Source organism: Narcine bancroftii, chromosome 12, assembly GCF_036971445.1.
Source record: "Narcine bancroftii isolate sNarBan1 chromosome 12, sNarBan1.hap1, whole genome shotgun sequence".
In the NCBI taxonomy this organism is placed as follows: Eukaryota; Metazoa; Chordata; class Chondrichthyes; order Torpediniformes; family Narcinidae; genus Narcine; species Narcine bancroftii.
In genome coordinates this window covers 6,176,607-6,199,686 of record NC_091480.1, presented here as the reverse complement: position 1 = coordinate 6,199,686, position 23,080 = coordinate 6,176,607, and the positions used below count along the sequence as shown (strand labels likewise).

General features: G+C 46.8%; 3 protein-coding genes across 11 annotated transcripts in view; 1 reads left to right on the top strand and 2 right to left on the bottom strand.

Moving 5' to 3' along the window:
* The window catches only part of mfsd13al (major facilitator superfamily domain containing 13a-like), a 35,044-nt gene extending 23,179 nt beyond the window's left edge, over positions 1-11,865 (bottom strand). For 2 of the 7 annotated variants that reach the window (XM_069905600.1, XM_069905602.1), the window contains exon 1: positions 262-560. The gene's annotated coding sequence lies outside the window, so the exon portion shown is untranslated. Of the gene's footprint in view, positions 1-247; positions 562-11,786 lie in introns of those variants that run through there. The other 5 variants (XM_069905604.1, XM_069905606.1, XM_069905603.1 and 2 more) reach the window with 5 other exon arrangements.
* On the top strand, positions 1,227-22,641 carry cdr2b (cerebellar degeneration-related protein 2b). Of its 3 annotated transcripts, none has more exons than XM_069905609.1 (5): positions 1,227-1,510; positions 19,991-20,103; positions 20,493-20,641; positions 20,775-20,927; positions 21,536-22,637. In XM_069905609.1, the coding sequence occupies exons 2-5, from the start codon at positions 20,065-20,067 to the stop codon at positions 22,287-22,289; spliced, it is 1,095 nt and encodes a 364-aa protein (XP_069761710.1). In that variant the 5' UTR covers positions 1,227-1,510; positions 19,991-20,064; the 3' UTR covers positions 22,290-22,637. The 3 variants fall into 3 exon arrangements, with proteins under 3 accessions (XP_069761710.1, XP_069761708.1, XP_069761709.1); XM_069905607.1 differs by lacking the exon at positions 1,227-1,510 and adding an exon at positions 15,748-15,978; XM_069905608.1 differs by lacking the exon at positions 1,227-1,510 and adding an exon at positions 16,967-17,090 and having other exon boundaries at positions 21,536-22,641.
* polr3e (polymerase (RNA) III (DNA directed) polypeptide E) overlaps positions 16,672-23,080 on the bottom strand; it is a 74,897-nt gene continuing 68,488 nt past the window's right edge. The window contains exons 23-24 of the transcript XR_011347189.1: positions 22,240-22,591; positions 16,672-20,579 (exon numbers count right to left, since the gene is read on the bottom strand). The gene's annotated coding sequence lies outside the window, so the exon portion shown is untranslated. The remainder of the gene's footprint in view (positions 20,580-22,239; positions 22,592-23,080) is intronic.

Genomic DNA, 23,080 nt, shown 5'->3' with positions numbered 1-23,080 from the left:
TCAGAGGATCTTTCCTGGACCTAATGGCATCTCCCCCTCCGGGCTGTGTGGCGCTCCCTCCCCCTCCTACCTGAGACCCTCCCCAGACCGTGCGACGCTCCCTCCCCCTCCTACCTGACTCCTCCCTCCCTCCGACCTGACAGCTCCCTCGCCGGACCGTGCGGCGCTCCCTCCCTCTCTGACCTGACCTCCTTCCCCGGGCCGTGTGGCGCTCCCTCCCCTTCTGGACCGTGCGTTCCCCACTAACCCGATCCTGGATACCTCAGCTTGACTGGGAGTTGGCGGCCGGAAGGAATCTCCCGAGAGCTAGAAGCGAATGGAAGGGCCGGACGGCCTCGCACATTTGGATCGGTGACGAGGGAGCGCCGCTGACGTGCGGCCGAGGGAGAGAGGGAGAACCGTCACTTTGTATCGACGCGCGGCAACAATATTTCCAACTGCAGCCTCTAGATCCTGACGACACGACACCGGAAGCGCGGGCTCGTCTCGTCCTGCTCTGCGATTGGCTGTCCCAAAGAGCGGGAGACAGCACATCCAGCAAATGAGGCGGCGCGAAGCCGGCGACCGCGTCACGTGGTTGTGTTTGAAGCGACTGCTCCTGCAATGTTGACTCTGGTCGCGGGAAATGACAGCCCATGTTACCAACCAGGAAATTCCTTGTTTCGCGGCAGCATCACAGGGCGGGCCCTTCAATAAACCACCTTACAACAAGAAAGAAAAAGAATGCATGAGAAGTGAGGCAGTGTCTGGTTCATGGATCATTCAGGAACCTGACGGCAGCGGGGAAGAAGCTGTCCTTGTGCCACTGAGCGCTTCGCTTCAGGCTCCGATGGGAGCAGAGTGAAATGGGCAAGGCCTGGATGGTGGGGGGCTTGGAGGATAGAGGCTGGTTTTTAAAGACATAGGAGTGAAGTGTGGAGCCTGTGATGGTGCAGGCCGAGTTAACAACCCTCTGGAGTTTATTCTTGTCCGACGATTTGGCACCACAGTAGCAGCATCGAGTCCACGCTGCTGAAGATCCAGCTGCGCTGGATGGGTCACGTCTCCAGAATGGAGGACCATCGCCTTCCCATGATCGTGTTATATGGCGAGCTCTCCACTGGCCACCATGACAGAGGTGGGACTGCCTAAAGAAATCTCTTGGTGCCTGCCACATTGACCACCGCCAGTGGGCTGATAACGCCTCAAACCGTGCATCTTGGCGCCTCACAGTTTGGCGGGCAGCAGCCTCCTTTGAAGAAGACCGCAGAGCCCACCTCACTGACAAAAGGCAAAGGAGGAAAAACCCAACACCCAACCCCAACCAACTAATTTTCCCTTGCAACCGCTGCAATCGTGTCTGCCTGTCCCGCATCAGACTGGTCAGCCACAAACGAGCCTGCAGCTGACGTGGACTTTTTTACCCCCTCCATAAATCTTCGTCCGCGAAGCCAAGCCAAAGAAAAGCAGACAGTGATCCAACAAGCCAGAATGCTCTCCACGTCAAGTCTTCCGTGACGTACAGCATCAGGTACAGTAAGTACATCATGTCTGTTACTTGTATTTAATGTATTGTTACATGACAACGCACAGAACCTTGAACTGGCTCGGGGGTTGAATGGCCTGTTCTATTTCACGGCCCACTGGGGGTGATGCACCTGACTCCGTGCAGCCAGGAGATGGCAGGCGCTGCACATTGACACAGCCCGATTGACACTGGAGCTGTATTTGTCCTAACAGCATTCTGACTGGTAGCATCACGAGGCCCTTTCAAGCTGCCGTGTAAAATGGGGTTTCAGGCAAAAAAAAGGGAGAACTTTGTTCTATGTCTTTAAAAAAAAGTCTTTTCTGGGGGGGGGTTGGGGGGGGGGGAGAGAATAACCGTTACTGCGAAATCAGTTGACGCTTGCGAGCGGGTCCGCAATCCAAATGGAGAGGGGAGTTGTGGTTGCCCGGCAAGGGATGAGGGGCAACTCAGAGAGGGGGGGATAATTGGGGTTAAGGGAATATTGGATGAAGGAGAATATTTTAATGTTTTAAATGTGTTGTCAAAAGGGAAAACTGAGAGATGAAAATGGGGAAAAGAAGGATGGTGGTGGTGAGGAAGTGGAAATGAGGTGTAAACAGAGTATGAGATGGCCATGTTGAATTATATGACTATAAACATTAATGGAATACATAACCAAATTAAAAGGAAGAGGCTATTAAATTGACTGAAAAAAGAAAAATATAGATAGAGCATTTGTGCAGGAAACGCATCAAACTGAAGTGGAACCCAATAAATTAAGGAGAGACTGGGTAGGGCATGTAGCGGCAGCATCATGTAATTCAAAAGCTAGAGGTGTAATTATATTAATTAATAAAAATGTACCAATCAAAATAGAGGAGGAAATAATAGATCTGGCAGGGAGGTGTGTAATGATAAAATGTCAGATATATTCAGAATTCTGGAATGTGACCAATATAGATGCACCTAATAAAGAGGATCAAAAGTTTATGCAAGATATTTTTTTGAAGATTGTAGATACACAAGGAAATATATTGATAGGAGGGGATTTTAACCTTAATTTGGATCCAATGTTGGATAAAACTGGACAAAAGACAATAAACTGGCCAAATTTATGGTTAAATCAATGCAGGAAATGAAACTTATGGATATATGAAGGACGCAGCACCCAAGAGAGAAGGAATACTTATATTATTCAAGTAGGCATAAAACATACTTAAGGATTGATATGTTTTTGTTGTCAGCCCATATTCAAGGGAGAGTTAGGAAAACTGAGTATAAAGCTAGACTACTATCTGATCATTCACCCCTGTTATTAGCAATAGAACTAGAGGACATCCCACCAAGAACATGTAGATGAAGGTTAAACTCCATGCTACTTAAAAGGCAGGAATTTAGAGAATTTATTGAACGCCAAATTAAAACTTATTTTGAAATAAATATGGAATCAGTGAAAGAGAAATTTATATTATGGGACTCAATGAAAGCCTTCATTAGAGGGCAGATAATAAGTTATGTAACTAAGATGAAAAAGGACTACAATCGGGAAATAGAACAGTTGGAAAGGGAGATAGTAAGTGCAGAAAAGGAACTAGTAAAAAGGGATGATATAACAAAAAGGAGAGAATTGACAGACAAAAAATAAAATATGAAACATTATAAACATACAAGGTGGAGATGAACATAATGAAAATAAAGCAAAAGTATTATGAACTAGGAGAAAAAAACACATAAAATATTAGTCTGGCAACTTAAAACAGAACAAGCTAAAAGAACTGTATTGGCATCAAGGAAAAAGGACAAACAAATTACATATTACCCAATAGAGATTAATGAGAGCTTTAAAGAATTTTATGAACAATTATACCAAACTGACAACGAGGGGAAACATTATAAAATAGAAGAGTTTTTAGCTAAAATTGAACTGCCGAAATGGCAAGAAGAGGAACAAAACAAACTGATAAAACCATTTAAAATAGAGGAAGTACAGGATATATTAAAAAAGCTGCCAAACAATAAAACATCTGGAGAAGATGGATTCCCAATAGAATTTTATAAAACATTTAAAGAGTTATTAATTCCTCCTCTCCTGGAAGTAATGAACCAGGTAGAAGAAACACAAAACTTGCCAGATTCATGTAAGACAGCAATAATTACAGTAATACCAAAGATGGGGAAGGATCCACTTGCACCAACATCATATAGACCAATATCTCTACTTAATTCAGATTATAAGATACTAGCAAAATTATTAGCAAACACATCGGCCGACTGTGTACCAAAAGTAGTAAAACAAGATCAAACTGGATTTATTAAGAAAAGACGAACTGCAGATAATGTCTGTAAACTTATTAATCTAATTCATGCAGTTCAAGGAAATAAGAAACCAACAGTGGCTGTTGCTTTAGATGCAGAAAAAGCCTTTGACAGAGAAGAATGGAATTATTTATTTAAAGTATTACAGAGGTTCAATCTACCAGAAAAATATTAAAGCATTATATAATGGACCATTGGCAAAGGTAACAGTAAATGGATATGTATTGAACCAATTTAAATTAAGTAGGTCAACTAGACAGGGATGTCCATTATCCCCCTCACCATTCGCTTTAGCAGTAGAACCATTGGTAGAACTGATAAGAACAGAAAATAAAATAAAAGGGATAAAAATAAAGGAGAAGGAGTAGAAAATCAGTTTATTTGCAGATGACATCATAGTATACTTAACAGAACCAGAAATATCAATAAAAGAACTACAAAAGAAATTGAAGGAATATTGGGATACAAGATCAACACAAATGAAAGTGAAGTGATGCCAATGAGTTACGCGGATTATACAGAATTTAAAAAAGATTCACCATTTAAATGGTAAACACAAGCAATCTGATACCTAGGTATTAGGTTAGATAATAACTTAAGCCACCTGTACAAACTAAATTATCAGCCACTAATAAAGAAATTGCAGGAAGACTTAGAACATTGGAAAGAATTACCGCTAAAGTTGATAGGGAGGGTAAATTGCATTAAAATGAATGTCTTCCCAAGGATACAATACTTATTTCAATCATTACCAATTCCCTTAACAGAGAAATTCTTTAATGAATTAAAGGAAATTCTTGTGGAAAAGGGGAAACCGAGGATAGCGTTAGATAAATTAACAGAGAGGTACAACCAAGGTGGTTTGCAGTTACCGTTACCAAACTTTAAAAAGTATTATAGAGCAGCACAATTTTTTGTGATAGCCTTAGCTGTAGCAAAAAAATGTATAATGTCAACTTGGAAATCAGAAGAGAGCCTGAGAATACAGCAATGGTACATAGAAATGAATAAATGTATTCCATTGGAAAAAATAACATAAAATTAAAAAATTAAAGTCACATTATTTGAACAAATTTAGGAACCGTACATGGAACATAACAGAGAGGGCTTGCTTCGGATCTCCACCCCCTAAAATGATAAGAAGACAAAATGACTTGACCGTGTGTAAAAGTAGATGACACATTTTTCTTGTTTATTTTTCATTATGTGATGACATTGTTTAATGGGTTTATTGTATTGTATATGTTGAATATTTATTGGTTTTGGAGGGCGTGGGAAGGTAGGGGGAAAAAAGGGAGAAATGTTTGTGTATATTTTGGTTGATATGGTTTACAGTGTGAAAAATTAAAAAAATATTTAAAAAATAAAATGGGGTTTAAGGTCTTTGAGAAATTTGGGATGGGTCCAGTCTTTATAAATTGGGTTAATGCTTTATATTATTGCCCTAGAACTAAAGTTATTATGAATGGGCAGGTTTCCACATTGTTTCCATTGACTAGATCTAGTTGGCAAGAATGTCCTTTATCACCCACACTATTTATTTTAGTGATTGAACCTCTTGGAGAAGTAATTCGAGCTGATCCAGATATTAAAGGATTTAAGGTTAACCAAGAAGAATATAAAATTAATTTTTTTATTTGAGATTTGGAGATTGGAGAAATATGGTAAAGTCTCGGGATATAAACTAGACTGGGATAAAAGTGAAATTATACATCCTACTATAGGGAATTGTACTCATTGTCAATGAGTTACTCAATTTAAATGGCCGGTGATTGGGATAAAATATTTAGGTATATGGGTGGATAATAAATTAAAGAATATATACAAATTGAATTATGTATCTTTACTTAAGAAAATTGGTGAGGATTTGAGGAAGTTCCCAATCACACAGGGTTAATTGAGTTTAAATGAACACATTTCCTAAGGTATAATATTTATTTCATATATTGCCACAAAAGAATTTTCAACAGCTAAATAAACATATTGGAAACTTTCTTTGGATAGGGTAAGACGTCAAGAGTTTCTTTAGATAAATTGACTTGTAAATTTGAGTTAGGACGTTTGCACTGACCAAATTTTTAAAATTACTGCATGGCAGCTGAATTCAGATTTTTCACTTTGTTTTTTTTTGGTGAGGAAGAAAAGCCAGTCTGGATTAAAATAGAAATTAGTAAAATAGGAGAGAGGAAACCTGCAGGTTGAGGAACTGACGAGGGAACGAGCCATTCTAGACTGGGTATTGATTAATGGAGAAGGGTTAATTACCAATCTTGTTGTGAGGAACCTCTTGGGCAAGAGTGACCACAATATGGTGGAATTCTTCATTAGGATGGAAAGTGACAGAGTTGATATGGGATACAAAGGTTTTGAACTTGAAGAGGGGTAACATTGATGGTATGAGATGTGAATTGGCTAAAATAGATTGGCAAATGGTACTTAAAGGACTAATGGTAGAAATGCAATGACAATCATATAAGGATAGCTTGGAGCAAGTGCAGAAATGTACAAAGAATAAATCGAGGAAGGTAGCGCATCCATGGCTAACAAGGGAGATCCGAGAGAGTGTCAAATCCAAAGAAGGAGCTTACAAATTAGCCAAAAAGAATAATATCCCTGATGACTGGGAGAAATTCAGAGTTCTTCAGAGGAGGACAAAAGGATTAATTAGGAAAGGTAAAAGGGATTACGAGAAGAAGCTGGCAGGGAACATAAAAAATGACTGTAAAAGCTTTTATAGATACATTAAGAGAAAGAGGTTAGTTAAGACAAATGTGGGTCTGTTGCGGACAGAAACGGGTGAGTTGATCATGGAGAACAAATATGGCAGACTGTTTGATTGACTATTTTAGTTCTGTCTTCACCAGGGAAGACACAACTAATCTACAGGAAATTATTGTGATGGAAGGACTAAAGGAAATAATTGTTAGTCGAGAAGTTGCATTAGTTAAATTGCAGGGATTAAAGGTGGATAAATCCCTCGGGCCGGATAGTTTGCATCCAAGAGTGCTGAAGGAAGTAACCCAGGAAATAGTGGATGCGTTGGTGATAATGTTTCAAACCTCTTTGGATACTGGATTAGTTCCTGAGGATTGGAGAGTGGCCAACGTAACCCCACTCTTTAAGAAGGGAGGGAGAGAAAAATCGGGAAACTACAGATCAGTTAACCTGACGTCGGTAGTAGGGAAGGTGCTAGAATCAGTTATTAAAGATGCAATTTCAGAACATTTGGAAAGTAGTGGTATCATCACACAGAGTCAGCATGGTTTTGTGAAGGGGAAATCATGTCTGACAAATCTAATAGAGGTTTTTGAGATGTAACCAGTAGAGTGGATAGGGGAGAACCAGTGGATGTGGTATAAGGTGTTTGATAAGGTTCTGCACAGAAGACTAGCGTATAAACTTAAAGAGCACGGTATAAGAGGTATGGTATTAAGGTGGATAAGGAATTGGTTGAGGGACAGGAAGCAAAGAGTAGGAATAAATGGGTTCTTTTCAGAATGGCAGCCAATGACTAGAGGGATACCGCAGGGCTCAGTGCTGGGGCTGCAGTTGTTTACGATATATATCAACAACTTAGATGTGGGAATAGATAGCAGTATCTCAAAATTTGCAGACGATACAAAATTGGGTGGCAGGGTTAGCTTTGTGGAGGATACTAGGAGAGTGCAGGGTGATTTGGACAAGTTAGGCGAGTGGGCCAGGACGTGGCAGACGCAGTATAATGTGGATAAATGCGAGGTTATCCACTTTGGAGGTAAGAACAGGAAAGAGGATTATTATTTAAATGGTATCTGTTTAGGAAAAGGGGAGATGCAGCGAGACTTGGGTGTTGCTGTGCATCAGTCGTTGAAAGTGGGGGTGCAGGTGCAACAGGCGGTGATGGGGGGGTGAATGGTATGTTGGCGTTCATAGCGAGAGGATTTGAGTCCAGGAGTAGGGAGATCCTGCTGCAGCTGTACAGGGCCTTGGTGAGACCACACCTGGAGTATTGTGTGCAGTTTTGGTCGCCTTATCTGAGGAAGGACATCCTGGCCTTGGAGGGGATGCAGAGAAGATTCACTAGGCTGATACCGGGGATGGAGGGGCTCGCATATGAAGAAAGGTTAGATAGACTAGGCTTGTATTTGTGGAATGCAATGGGAACAGTTTTCCCCCTCCCCAAGGCGCTGAGACCAGACTTGGAAGGTGAAAGGTCAGGTGGAGAAATCCAAAGGACAAGAAAGGGAAAATTGCTGGCTGACACACCTTGAATTTCCTGCTGCAGTAAAACAGAGATAACAAATAATGCAACCTCACAAAGTCCAGTGTTGACAAGTACAAAGCCGAAGGTTACTTGTGTAAAGTAAAATCAGACTCTCCTTGTATTGGTTCCCTGTCTAAGATACGGCCACATGTCTGCTCCAAGTCCACAAAGCCCAGTAGTTAATGAACTAACCATGCTGCCCCAGATCAATTCACTCAAAAACCAAGGTGGTTTCAAGGCCTCTATTATGGCCAGGGAAACACACGAGCTGACTTCGAGCACATCTTACACACACGAACGTTTAAAAAAAACCTTGAGCCGATCAACTAGAAATGTATTTCCTCCCATTTTTCTCTCATCAATGTGATTGTTTAAGAGTCTTTTAAATGCCTCTAATGTTCCAGCCTCCATCACCACCTCCAGCCCCCATCTCTTTCTCACCCCCGATGCCTGCCCCGCATCGTGAACTGTGCCTGCACTCAATGGATTTTGGGGGGCAGAATCATTTGGGCTTTTCAAACCTCTCTTGAATGGACCTTTCATGAGTAAAAGATGATGAAGCCTTGCCCTACACCTGTAAGTTTCTTTGTTCCTCAACACTCCCCATGGCCCTTTCATTCACCGTGTCAGTAGAAAGACGCTCAAGAGCCTGGTAGATATTTGGAAAAAAACTGTTCTTGAACCTAGAGGAGCTGGTCTTCAGGTGCCTGTACCTGGTGCCCGAAGGGAGCAGCGAGAAGAGGTTGTGCAGAGGAGGCTATCTGGATTGGAGAGCATGGCCACTGAAGAACGGGCGGGTGAACTCAGACTTTCCTCTTCGGAGGGACAGAGGATGAGAGATGACTTAGTAGAGGTCTAAAAGATTACGAGGGAGCGTAGTTAAGGTCGACAGTCAGCACCTTTATCCCAGGGCAAAAGTTGCCAACACCAGAGGACATTGGTATAAGGTGAAAGGTTTAGGGGAGACATTGGGGTATGACTGTTTACACTGAAAGTGGAAACTGGAACATTAAGGGCATTTAAAAGACTCTTAAATAACACATTGATGTGAGAAAAATGAGAGGTTATAGGGAGTGAAGTGTTAGATTGATGGAGGAGTAGTCTTGCATAGGTCAGCACAACATTGTGGGCCTATTACACGGGATCCTCTATTACATGAAGTCTGACCTTCATTGTATCCGTGCATTTACTGACAATAAATCATTAATTCCTTCGCTGTTAGAATGAAAATGGGGAAAGAGTTGGGGGGCAGGTGTGTCCTCCAGTGGGAGAAGGTGAAATGGTTGTAAATAAGTTGTTGCCATTTAGGGCCTTTGCTTTTCCTCAGTGGTTATGAGACTCTGGAGGTTTCTTCATCAATGAGCAAAGGACAGTCTTCAAAACGTGTTCTTTTGTTCTGTCAGGGGTAGATAGGTTTTTGATGAGGAACGGGGCGGGGGGTGGGGTAAGAGGATAATGCAAGTGGTCGAGGGGGCAGATGAGATAACGGCAGATCTCTAGAACAGTTTGAAGGGGTGAATAGCCTCCCACTCATATGGCCATCCCCCTCCCATGAACAGCCCTGTTAAAGAGTCTGCTTTTGACCCATCGTCTGAAAGAGTCTGTGCGGCTGTCAACACGAATGCAAGTTACACCACATTTCATGCACTAGGATTATTTGAAGACTTTTTAAATTTAATTCAAATCATTTATTATTGTGGTTTTTAGACCCTGGTGTCTCTCCCACCCATGAGACAGGCAGTCAGAGGGAGATATAGCACAAAACAGGCCCTTCAGCCCACAGAGAGCATACTGGCCATCAGACACCCATTTACACCGATCCTACGTTAATCTGGTTTCTTGTTCTCCCCATGGGCTCGTCAACATCCCCCCCCCCCCCCCAGATTCTACTCCTCACCCACACTCGGGGTAATTTACAGCGTCCAATACACCATCCATTGGGATGTGGGCGGAAACCTTGGTTCTGAAAGACTTTGGAGAGGTACATGGATACAGCCGTGGAGGTTTACAGCACAGAAACAAGCGCTTTGGCCAATGCATCCCTGCCAACCAAGCTGTCTACCTGAGCGAGCCCATTTGCCTGTGTTTGGCCCACATCCCATCCGTTGTTATTCATAGTACCTGTCCAAATGTCTTTTAAATTTAGACATACAGCCCAGTTACAGGCTATTTCGATAGGAGGAAACCGGAGCCCCCGGGGTAAACCCACACAGACACAGGGAGAACGTACAAATTCCTTACAGACAGTGCAGGATTCGAACCCTGGTCCTGGTCCCGATCGCTGGTGCTCTAACAGTGTTGTGCTAACCGTCACGTCAACTGGGCCAAACTTTAAAACGCTCTAATTGTACCCGCTCCTCCTAGTTCTTCATGTCAACAACTGACGAGATGAAAGGGTTAAAGGGAAGAATTAGAAACGAGAGAAAGGGAGAGAGAGTGGAGGGACGGTGTGAAGTCAGGTCACATTGACATCTGCCTCGTAACAGTGTGGGAAGGCAGCCGCAGTAATTAGCCACATGACAAAACTGCCACTGTCCCTGACACTGAGATAAAGAGCTTGTTTTGAGATACTGTGTACCAGCAACAGTCTGGCACATTCTACAAGTCTAAACTTTGATAACTCCAGTCCAGGTGGCTAAAACAATTATGGGAACCAGCAAGAATTTGCAACAATAAGTGAAAGCAGTAAATTTAAGGGGAAGGAGTTGTCTTGAGGACAATGCTTGGCTGTAAAATCAGAGGTAGTGTCCAGAAAGTTTAAAGGAACTGTGTAAAAAGGTGTTTTATCTGATAGTCAGTGGCAGTAAGTCCAGAGAACTATAATTAAGAAATTTTCTCAAAGCCACTTGTTATCAGAACTGGTCTGATCTGTTCAAATACCTGATGACCATTACAGGAAGTTTTGGGGATAGGTGAAGCTGGTTAAAAGAATTAAGACTTAATGGATTTCTGAGGGTAATGAGTTTGTACCACATATTGTACAAAGAAAGTTCAAGAGACAAAGCTGTTGACTGGTGCAGTTTGTTTAGTTGACAACATTCCACGTATCACCATCCTCAGACCCTCCAAATCTTTCCCTTCTCACCTTAAACCTCAGCCTTCCACCCAGGCCCCTCGAGAAGGTCGCCCCTCAGCCTCCCATCCGGGCCCCTCGAGAAGGTTGTCCCTCAGCCTCCTTCACCCCTCCAGGAATTAACCCAGTTTCTGTAGCAAGGTAACCAGAACGGTATTCCACATGTGGCCTCAGCAACATCTTGTACAGCGGTTATGTGACCTCCCCACTCCTGCGCTCAGGGCCCTGAACCATGAAGTGCCTTCTTCACCACCTGTCTGCCAGTATCACCACTGTCTGGGGACCATGCCCCTGTACCCCTAGCTCTCTCTGTGCTACCACACTCTCCAGGGCCCTGCATTTACTATGTCCTGCCCTGGAGCGATTTAACCAATATGTGAAACCTGGCATTAATCCAAATGAACTCCCCCTGTCATTCTTCGGCCCATTGACCCAGTTGATCAAGATCCCGCTGTTAATCTTGAGACATACAGACAGATGTACAGCATATAGTTCCAGCCCACAAGTCCGTGCCACCCAATTAACCTACGACCCCCTGTACGTTTTGAACAGTGGGAAGAAACCAGAGTCCCTGGAAGAAACTCACACAGACAAGGGGGGAGCATGCAAACTCCTTACAGACAGTGCAGGATTCTAACAAAATCAAGTCCGAAACATTAGTTCTGTACCTTTATCTTTGCTGTCTAAAGTCCACTGTTCGACCCACTGAGTTTCTCCAGCGTCGTGTGTTTCTTGCTAGGCTGGATGAGCCTGCTGAAACAATTCCCCAAGACCATTTATTAATTAAAAAAATATATATGTATAAATATTCTGTACTTGTCTGTACGTGTGTTTGCTCTGTTTTACACTGCGGACTTGAGAACGACTGTCCTGATACAATCAGATGGTAAATAAACCTGAACGAACACTTGTCACAGACCTGCAGTCTGAAAAACAACCCTCCTTCACACTCTCTGTCTCCTACAACTGAGCATCCAGTTGGATGGGTGGTCCTGGATCCCACATGACCTAACAGAGTAATATGGGCCAAATGCGGGCAAATAGGGTCAGTAGATAGACATCTTAGTCCACATGACAAGATGGGCTGAAGGGCCTGGCCCCACGTTGTTCCTTTCTGTGAACTGATGCATTGCGTTCAAAGCAAATGCTTCCTTTGGTGAAGAGCCCTCCCTCCATCGTCTCACATTCCCAGTAAAGTTGCCACAAAGTGCCCCTTCTTTCATCCCCCACATCCCTCGTGATAATTAGCTTTCCGAATTGCTTGCTTTAACTGTGCGCTGAAGTGTTCCATGCTAGAATGTCCCTCCACATTTTGTAGATTCATTCCACTGAAACAATAATTTGCCCTTCATTCTCCTTTCCAAAGTGATCGAGGTGACATATTCCCACATTATTTGGCCTCTGCCCATTCCTGCCCACTCCCTCAAACTCTCCACTTCCTTCACAGCGTCTGCAGACTTTCTTGTTTAACTCCTTCAGAGACTCTTTGGAGTCCGCTTGCTAACCCACCCTCCTCACTTTGCAAAGTCAGCATATTTGCCTTCATCCAAGATCGTAATTATAGATCATAAATCACACAGGTTCCTATCTTCCCATTAGTCACTGATAACACTGGACAACAAACCTTTTTCAAAAGCTGCGCTTCCTGAAAAAACATTGGGGATTATGACAAACAACACAAAGATAATGTCAGATGTGCTGTATCACGTAGAAAATTGGAGAAATATTAAATGAACTGTTATTGAATTTAGCCTGTTTAATCACATAATGATACTGACTCATTGCATTAGTTCATCTGACCTACAAATGCTCTATCGCTGATTTTCATTTGTACTCAGCATCTGATGCCTCTCGTGTCAGTGTCCGACAATAGTCGGCCAGCATTGATGGATTCCAGTTACCCTGATCCCACTTTCCCACGGTCACAATGTCCCAGTGAAACCTTCCACCGTGTTCGTCACTGACGGCACCAACATCAGCAGGGAAGACGTCCAAGTGCAAAAGCAGAAAATGGATTTTCAATGACCAGTTGCACTTCACGGTTTTGTCTGGTTGAAGTTGACTTAAAATATAACGGGAAATCACAAAAATCAGTTATATCTAAAAAACAGTATGTGATAGGACCATTTTCAGGTGATTTTTGTGATTAGCAACTCAAAATCCATAAAATACACCCAGAAGAGTTCAGGAAGTTAAATCTTTTTTGTCGAGTGTCACTGATGAGAAAATGACCCATTTATTCTGACTATTTTGTACAAATAAAACTCCGTTAATCAGGACGTGGCCTGGTTTGGAGAATGTGACATATGAAGCAAGGGTGACAGCACCAGAACCTTTCTCTTTGAAGAGATAAAGGATGAGAGGCTACCTACTGGACATAGATAAGGTCCTGAGGGGCTTAGATGGGATGGACAGCCAGTGCCTTTTCCCTAGAGCAATAGTAGCAAATTCCACAGGACATCAGTTTAAGGTGAGTGGGGGAAAGTTTAGGGGAGAACTTTACTCAGGATGTGGTGGGTGCCTGGGCTGCGGGCGAGATGCTCCTTATCTGTAATGTTTGTATCTGATTCCATCACGTCCTGTGCTAGTGAGTTCCAGATATCAGCCACTCTCTGGGTAAAAACCCTACTCTGTAGATTGCCTGTAAACCTTCCTCTTACCTTAAACCCCTGCTCTCCTGTTCCTGATGACCCTACCAGGGAAAACCATTTTGACCATCTGTCATTTGCTCATACCCGAAACAATGCTCACCCTCTCCCTCCTACAGATGTTGTGTGACCTGCTTTGGTTTGGGTTCTCTTTCTCTTGTACTGTAAGGGGCACCAGGCGACACTAATCTTGACGCTTTGTCTGCCTTACAACCAGCAGAAATCAAACTACATTACATATGTTACATTTTTAATGTGATATTATATGACAACAAAAGGAACCCTGAGTTTCTCCCACACGTTTGTGTCTTACACTCAAATTTCTTGGTGCATGGCTTAACCCTGCTTCTCGTCTTAAAAATAAATGCATTAGCTGTTCTCTCATCTTCTGTGGCTAATGTCACTGCAAAAATCTCCATCTCTTCCCTAGTTTTCTAAAGCATCCTGGGATAGATATTGGAGCCCTGGGATGAATCCATCCTTCTGCGATCCACAATGTCCCACACCTTCGCCATAAAACTGAAACCTGCTTCACTAACCACATATCCCTCCCTGAACTCACCGTCCTCCATGACAACTGGACCTCAGCAATTGGATCCTTGACTTTCTCATCAGGAGACCACAGTCCATACGAATTGGAAACAATGTCTCCTCACTGATCATCAACACAGGTGCATCCCAAGGATGCGAGCTTAGCCCACTGCTCTACTCACTATACACTGTGTGGCCAGGCCCAATTCCAATGCCATCTACAAGTTTGTTGACGACACCACGGTTGTCGGCAGAATCACAAGCAGCGATGAGGACGTGAACAGGAGGAAGGTCGATCAGCTCGTTGAATGGGGTAACAACAACAACAACCTTGTGCTCAACGTCAGCAAAGCCAAGGAGATGATTGTGGACTTCAGGAGGGAGTCAGGGGAACACGACCCAGTCTTCATCGAGGGCTCAGTGGTGGAGAGGGTCAAGAACTTCAAATTCCTGGGTGTCAACATCTCCGAGGATCTGTCCTGGACCCTCCATGTTGATGCAATCACAAAGAAGGCTCGCCAGTGGCTATACTTGGTGAGATGTCTTAGGCAATTCAATATGTCACTGAAGACTCTCATAAACTTCTACAGGTGTACAGGTAAAGGTAAAGGTTCCATTATTGTCATTTAGAATACTACAAGAAATTCTTTGACTTTTGTCCACTGTAAGGCAGAAGAGTTGCCACTTTGCCTCCCCCCCCCCCCATGGAGAGCATTCCGGCTGGTTGTATCATTGCCTGGTTTGAGAGACGCCAACTCTCAGGACAAGAATAAACTCCAGAGGGTTGTTAACTCGGCCTCTGACATCACAGGCACCACACTTCACTCCATCGAGGACGTCAACATGAGGCGGTGTCTTAAAAAAGCAGCTTCTATTGTCAAAGACCCCCCACCACCCAGGCCTGGCCCTCTTCACTTAGCTTCCATCGGGAAGGAGGTCCAGGAACCCTAATGAGGAGCACCCAGCAGCACAAGGACAGCTTCTTCCCGGCTCCCATCAGATTCCTGAATGATCAATGAACCCCAAACACTGCCTTGCCTTGCAGTAATTTTATTCTTGTTGTCAGGTGGTTTATATGAATATTTGCCCTGTGACCCCTGCAAAACAAGGAATTTCCTGCCGTTTTCAAGAGAATAAATTCCGATTCTGGTACAAGAGGGTCGTTATTTAAAAGCCTCAGGCACGTGGATGAAAGAAAAATAGAGGATTCCGAGTTGGGAAGGGTTTAGTATTTTTTGCAGGAACATATGGGTCAGCATCACATCGAGGGCCGAAGGGCCTGTGTGGATCTGTGTTGACCCACTGATGGGGAACTCGGTCTCGGTCAAGAGTCAGGCGAGACGCACCCGCTCGGGAGGGAGGGCTGCCAATCAGATGACGCGCGGGGCGCTCTGATTGGCTGGAACCGGCGGAGGGCGGAGTTTCGGTCGCAGGGACTGCCCGCCCCTTCGGCCGGAGCCGGCAGTCTGGGCTGGAGCTGACGGCCGCTTGGCTGCCACGTTGCTACCATGGAGTAGCAGCGGCGGCGGCGAGGGTCCGGCAGCGGGAGGGGGGGGAGCGGGGCTCCCTCTGAGCCGCTGCTTCGTGCCACAGGCAGGCAAGATGCTGACCGACCGCATGATGGAGGAGTTCGACCTGCGGGAGGAGTCCTGGTGCCAGCAGCAGCGGAACATGGAGCAGGGTGAGCGGCGGGTTCGAGCCCCGATCCGGCCTGGCCAGGGCCGGGCCCCCCCCCGCCTGTGTGGAGGGATCCGTCTGATATAATAATCAGCCCTGTCACTAACCCTGTCCTCTCCCCATGGGAAGCGGCCGTTCGGCCCATTCCTCCCGTACCTGCTGAGAGCCTTGTCTGACATGTGCCTTCGCCTCTGACTCAGGGGCCAGGGAGAGTTGTGGGTGGGGCTGGAATGCATTACTGGGATGAGGCTGGAGACCCTTAGACACATGGATGGAAGAAATATTTACCTGGTAGGAAGGGTTGGCATTTTTTTGGAGGGCCGAAGGGCCTGCAGCGCGCTGTCGTTCTTTGACCCTGTTGCTGGGCTTTGTGCTTTGAGCAGGGATTATTTCCGGGGACTCGCTGTTGTGTGAAACTGGTGGAAACTCCAGTCCGACGTCCCGTCCAGATCCGAGCCGGTACCCGGGATGTGGGCATCACTCAGCGACGTCCCAGGGCCTCTGGGGGAGGGAGATGCTGGCGTTCGACCCAGTGGGCAATTTTCTCTGGGAGGGCGCAGGGATGAGTGAGGCGACGCTGCAAGGGCGAGGATGCATGCGGGGCTCCTGCAGCCGCCCGGCGGGGCTGTGCATGGGGAGAGGGTCTGCCAGCTCGCCGGCCCCCGCCCAGTTCCAGCCCCTGCGTGTGCATGGGAACGGCGTCAGGGCAGAGTCACAAAAGAAGCTCTCGGCTCCCTCCTGCTGCTGGAAACGGCGATTCCCCACCCCCTCGGGGTTTGAGCCGCTTCCCCCGAAGGTGGGAGGATGAAGCTTCCAGCCACACACTCGCCCCTCCGGGGACAGACTGTGACTGGCAGAAGTTTGTGTGAGGATCGCGGAGGGGACTCAGAACCAGAATTTATTGTCATGAACGTGGGTTCCGGTTGCAAATATTACATTCAAAAGAAAGAAATTGGTGCAAAGGTTCATTGTCTGTTCAGAGATCTGCTGGCGGGGGCTGTGTCTGCAACGGTGAATCGTTTTCCCCGCATGGCCAGTTCGTGGAGACTCTGCCGCGCCCACAGGAGAAAGGTTTGTCGGTGATGTCCTGCCTGAACTCGGCCAAGAAATCTGACGGTAGGTCCTCAGTCTCCTGCCCCTCCTTCCCGATGGTGGCAGAGGGAAGAGGGTATGGTCTGGGGTCCCTGAGGATCGAGGCTCCTTTGTGAAGACACTGCCCCATGTGGATGTCCCCGATGGAGTGAAGTCTGGTGCACGTGATGGCCCAGGCCAAGATCACAACCCTCTGGAGCCTGTTCCTGTCCTGAGTGTTTGCACCTCCGCACCAGGCAGTGATGTGGCCAGATGTGGTTCATCTCTGACGAGGAGCCCCAGTTGTTTGCCTGCTTGTCCAAGAGCTGTTTTGGACATGGTGGCGCGTATGTGGCTACAACCGCTGCACTGACCTTCACTGGTCCCTTGATGCCTGCAGAACCCACAGCTCAAAAATCTCGCCACGGTTCACAAAGTGGGAGGAAGGATGTTAGTCACGTGGAAAGGAGAAGGCAGGATGATTGGACACATCAGGAATTTCCCAGAGCATCAGTGTGTGGCAAGAAAATATCCTTGAGGGACCCCCACCCATCACCAAGGTCACAGCCTCTTCTGTGCCTGAAGGCCACGTTAGAAGGCCCTGGTCTGGCACCTCTAGCTTCAAGAACAATTTTAATCTAAAAGCTATCAGCCTCTTGGACCTTCCCTAACTGTTCAGGGTCCACAAAATGGTCTCTCTGAACCAATGAAACATTGCCATTCTTTTGCACTAACTGTGACTATTTATCATTCCTTCATGTGTATTCTCCTTGTGCAAGGATTTAGAATGAGGACCGGAGATGGGACACCTTCCTGGGGAGGGGGGGGGGGTACTGGAAACAGGCTTAATAGGAGCTGAAGTGGAGGGAGGGATTCTTCCACAGAGTTGGCACTGGGACCATTCTGTGATGTGTCCCCTATCCTTCAACTCTAGGGAAGGAGGGTCAGTTGAATGTTCAGCCTGGGCAAAGAGGAGGGGGCTGATTTTTATCCTGGAAAGGGAACTGTCAAGTGGGATTGTGATGCACTCAAGATCCCACTCATAAAGAGAGAGCCCTCTTAGTGACTCTTTGTTATTGGCTGTGACTAGACAGAGGCCCCATGGGTGGGAGAGAGAGGGATCAAAGAAACAAGCTCTTGCTAATCAATATTCAGCAAAGACTCAGCGGCAATGAAGAGTTACCCTGGGGATGTGTGATGTGATGGACTTCTCTTTGAATCATCCCCAACACATTGATACGGAGAATATCCACCCTGGCCATAGGGGAGGAGGAAACGGACCAGTAGCATGGAAGTGAGGAGTGTACTTTGAAGGACACAGAGATATTTCTTCCTCCAGGTCCAATTCTGACCTAACTAGAAATAATGAACTGAGGGCAGATCAGTGATGAAAGAACATTAAACTACCATGATCTGAGCTGCGTTTACACCTTGCTGTCGCACGGATAGGGTTCTCTTTGTTCCAGGTCCTTTGATACACCCCCAGACCTGGTCTGCTGTTGGTTTAAGCCACAGCTAACGGGGCTCCACTCCTGCTCCACTCCTGCCTTGTCTCACTGTGAGGGCAGAATACTATGGCTAAGCGAAGAGGTTGGTGGGCAACTAACCAAGAGTTTGAATCTCACCGTGGGGATGGGAAAACAGTGGTTTGAGTGATTGAAGAAATCCCTGATGCCCCATGATCAAATATAAGTTAGAATCTTTGGCTTGGCTTCGCGGACGAAGATTTATGGAGGGGGTAAAAAGTTAGAATACTGTAAAAAAAACATCAAGTGCCAGAAGGAATCCAGGAAAATCTCTGCTCCTGACAGTTGTAAGAAGAATAAAACCACAGACACTCCCTCGGAATCAGAATTTATCGTCTTGAACTTCATTGTTTTGCAGCATCACATTTATGTAAAAACCACCCCTTACAATATAAATAAAAATAGTGCAAGGAAAAGTCAGTGAGGCAAAGTCTGTGGTTCATTGATTATTCAGGAATCTGATGGCTGTGGGAAATAATCTGTCCTTGAGCCGCTGGGTGTTGTCTTCAGGCTCCTGTACCTTTGTCCCAATGGTAGCAGAGGGCATGGTCTGGGTGGTGGGGGTCTTTGAGGATGTTTTTTTAAGTCACCACCTCATGTAGATGTCCTTGATGGAGTGAAGTCTGGTGCCTGTGATGTTGCAGGCTGAGGTAACAACCCTCTGGAATTAATCTTGTCCTGAGAGTTGGCCCCTCCATACCAAGCAATGATGCCACCAGCCAGAATGCCCTCCACAGTACACCTGTATAAGTTTACGCGAGTCTTCAGTGACATACTGAATCTCCTCAGACACTTCACAAAGTATAGCCGCTGACGAACCTTCTTTGTGATTGCATCAATGCGGAGGCTCCATGTCAGATCCTCGGAGATGTTGACACCCAGGAATTGGAAATTCTTGACCTCATTTTGTCTTTGATTATTTTTGTGCACTATTTTGATTTATTTTGTAAGGTGGTTTATATAAATGTTTGCCCTGAGATGCTACCACAAAACAACGAATTTCATGTCATGTTTATGACAATAAATTGTGTTTCTGGTCTTTGTTCAACAAAGAGCAGCGGAAACTCAGAGCATTTTTGAGAGAGATGAATAAGGATGGGAAATGGTGCCATAGGCTGGTGTTAAACCAGAGCAGGCCACCCAGCCCCTCACATGCACTCTGCTATCTCACCAGACATGACAGAACATAGAACATTACAGGCCTTTTCAGCCCTCGACATTGTGCTGACCCATATGTTCTTTCTTTAAAAATAATGTACTAAACCCTCCCTACCCACGTCTTCCGCTGGCCAAAACCATGAAGGATTCATCACACCACTCACTCCATCCCAAATTCCCAGTTCCTGCAGACCCCGTTCCCCGAGGTTGGCGGGGGGGGGGGGGGGGTGTTTCACTATTTGACTGCTCTTTTGTCTACAGACCTGCACCTGGCAGCAGAACTGGGCAAAGCCCTGCTGGACCGGAACACTGAGCTGGAGGAGGCACTTCAGCAGATGTACGGCACCAACCAGGAGCAGCTGCAGGAGATTGAGGTGAGTGGTGACACAGCCGGGCACAGGACGTGCGGGTCCCTGCACGGGTGATCTCAAGTGGCCCGGTTCCCTGCACTGAATCTGACGCAGAGATGTATGCAGCCTGTTATAGTGGGGTGAGGGAGGCCATTCACCCCTCTAGTCTGCAATATCATTCAGCTGGATGATTGAGCAAACCTCAAGGAACTGGAAGGACTCAGCAGGTCAGGCAGTGTCCATAGAGATGGATCAAAGGGGGCCCTACCCTGAAATGCTGACTGTCTCTCTCTCTCCACGGACACTGTCTGGCTCAGAGTCCCTCCAACTGGTCGTTTGCTCAGGATTCCACCATCTGCGGGCTGCTCCTGCTTGGTGTTTGGCCCCGCATTTGACCCTTGCTCCTTTTGCAGTACCTCACAAAACAGGTGGAGTTCCTCCGGCAGATGAACGAGCAGCACACCAAGGTTTACGAGCAGCTGGATGGCACCACACGGGAGCTGGAAGTGACCAATCAGAAACTGGTGATGGAAATCAAAGCGTCGGAGAGCAAGATAGCGAGGTATTCTGTACCCCTCCCCCCCACCACCTCTGCATTTATAACAGATCCTCTACCCATGCTAATGCATCACCCCCAACTTTAACCACAGCTGTTCCAGGGAGCCCCTCTAACATACTTTGGTCTTGTCCGCCAGCCTGACAGAGACTGTCGAAAGCCTCCACTCCCACGTGGATGAGCTGCAGCAGCAGATCGAGGACCTTCAGAGCAGCGTCCGGGAGGAGACGGAGGAACAACGCAGGGCAGCGCAGAGCTTCCCCTGCCTCAAGGAGCTGTACAACTTTAGGAAGTAAGACCTGGGGCCCCGTGAGTTCCTCCTGAGTGATCTGGTTCCCTTCCGCATCCCAAAGATGGGTAGGCTTGAGACAGCCCCACTCTGACACCTCTGTCACAGCACTGAGGGCGTGGTGTAGGGTAAAAGAAAGTCTGTGGATGCTGGGGTTGAGTGCAATGCACAAATCTGTGGGAGAAACTCGAAGGGGTTAGGGCTGTTGTGTTGGGGCCCTTATCTTCCCTGGGATGCCGCGTGACCTGCTGAGTTTCTCTGGCGTCTTTGGTGCTGATCTGTCACAGGCAATGCCCTTTGCAGGAGGTTTGCACTGAGCTCATTCTGTCCCAATACCAACCTTTGGCATCACTAGCAATGGGAATCGTAATTCAGCACAGACTAGAAGGGCCAAAGGGCCTGTTTTCTGTGCTGTAATTTACCCATGAAACAGACTGGGAGTTGGTGTGTTTGAGCTAACCCAGGGATGACGGTCTCAAGGCCCATTTTCTTCACTGTGATGTTCGATGGAGCAGACTGGGAGTTGACTCATTTGGACCAGCCTGGGGGCGGTGGGCAGAAGGGTCTGGGTGAGTGGTTTTAGCCACATACTAACGCAGCTGTGTCCGCAGGTTGCTGGCCCATGACCAGGCTGTGGCGGAGGAGCGGGAGCGGCTGCGGCGGAGTGTGGCTGCACTGCGGAACCAGCTGGAAGCCGAGCGCAGGCGTACCAACGAGCTGGAGCAGGAGCGGCGCTGGGTGGAGAGCGAGAAGGTCAGCCTGGAGCGTGGCGTGGCCAGCCTGCAGGAGTCCGGCCGCCGGCTGGCCGAGCTGGAGGGCAGCGTGGCTGAGCTGCGGCGCCGGTGCGCTGAGCCCCACCACCTCGCCGCCGGCCTGCTGCATGGCCTGCTGCTCTTCCCAGAGCGCGACATAGACGAGCCGCTGTGCGACGAACCACCCGACAGCCTGCCAGCTGACGACCCAGTGCAGGGCCACGAACGGACATGCATCAGGCGGGCGGAGGCGGTGCGTCGGCGGGGAGTGTCGCTGCTTAATGAGGTGGATGAGCAGTACAGTGCGCTGCAGCTGAAATACAACGAGCTGCTGAGCCGCTGCCAGAACCCCGGCGACACCTGTAGCCACAAGGCGGTACAGACCCCTGGCCCCCTGGAGCAGGCTCGGAATGTCCTGGGTCCCGAACCTGTTGTCCCTGGAACCCAACCCGCTGCCCCCTGCAGCGACACTCAACCCGAGTACAAACTGCTCTTCCAGGAGATCTTCAACTGCATCCAGAGGACGAAAGAAGAGATAGAAGAAAGCAGGTCGAGATACAAACCTGTCTGCTGGCAGAAGACAAGGGCAGTAGGGCTTCAACTGCAGGAGTAGGGCCAACTTCCCAGCATCGCTGCAATCAACCCCAAACTGGCTGGAAAATCCGGCGTAACTTATTCTGCAGGAAGACCCCTTTACGTTGGTGTCCACTGGGCAAAGGAACAGCTTGGACTCTACGCACGACCCTGATGATCTGGTTGATATAAATGTATTTGTAAACCAGTCTGGAATGGGAAGAGACTTTCTGCCCAAAGAAATGGCGTCTGTTTTTGTTTTACACGTTTCCATCTTTGGATTAAAAAAAATGCAAACATTGGATGTGTAATCAGTGCTGATCCACTCAGCCGGCAGGGCACCTATGGAGAGAGTGACAGTTGAAGACCAGAGGTCAGAATGGAGAAATGAGGAAATTGAGTTATTTTTACATTACAGAGAAGGGTGGGGGCAGAATAGATAGGGTTAAGGGGTGGGTCTGTTGGGGGTGAGAGCAGGGTTGAGGTGGGGATAAGTTGTGGGTTACTGTGGGAATATGCAGAGTCATGAGTTGTGGGATGCAGGGGGACAGGTTAGGCTGAGTTGATAGATGGGCATCAGCGAGTGTCAGGTGTGACTGTGTCTGATACAGGGAGTGACAGCATTAGGCTGAGTACAGGAAGCTTGTGCTTGACTTTCTCTGCCTGAATTAGATAATTCTGTTGTTGGCTGTTCCACCCCCCTGCCATCCCGCATTTGTCTTTTTTCTGCTGCACCTACTAACCCTTTGACCTCCAAAACTTATCCACCCAGCAACCCTGGCCTCACCCTCATATTGATGTCACCATGACTCCATCTATCCCCTCCCCCAA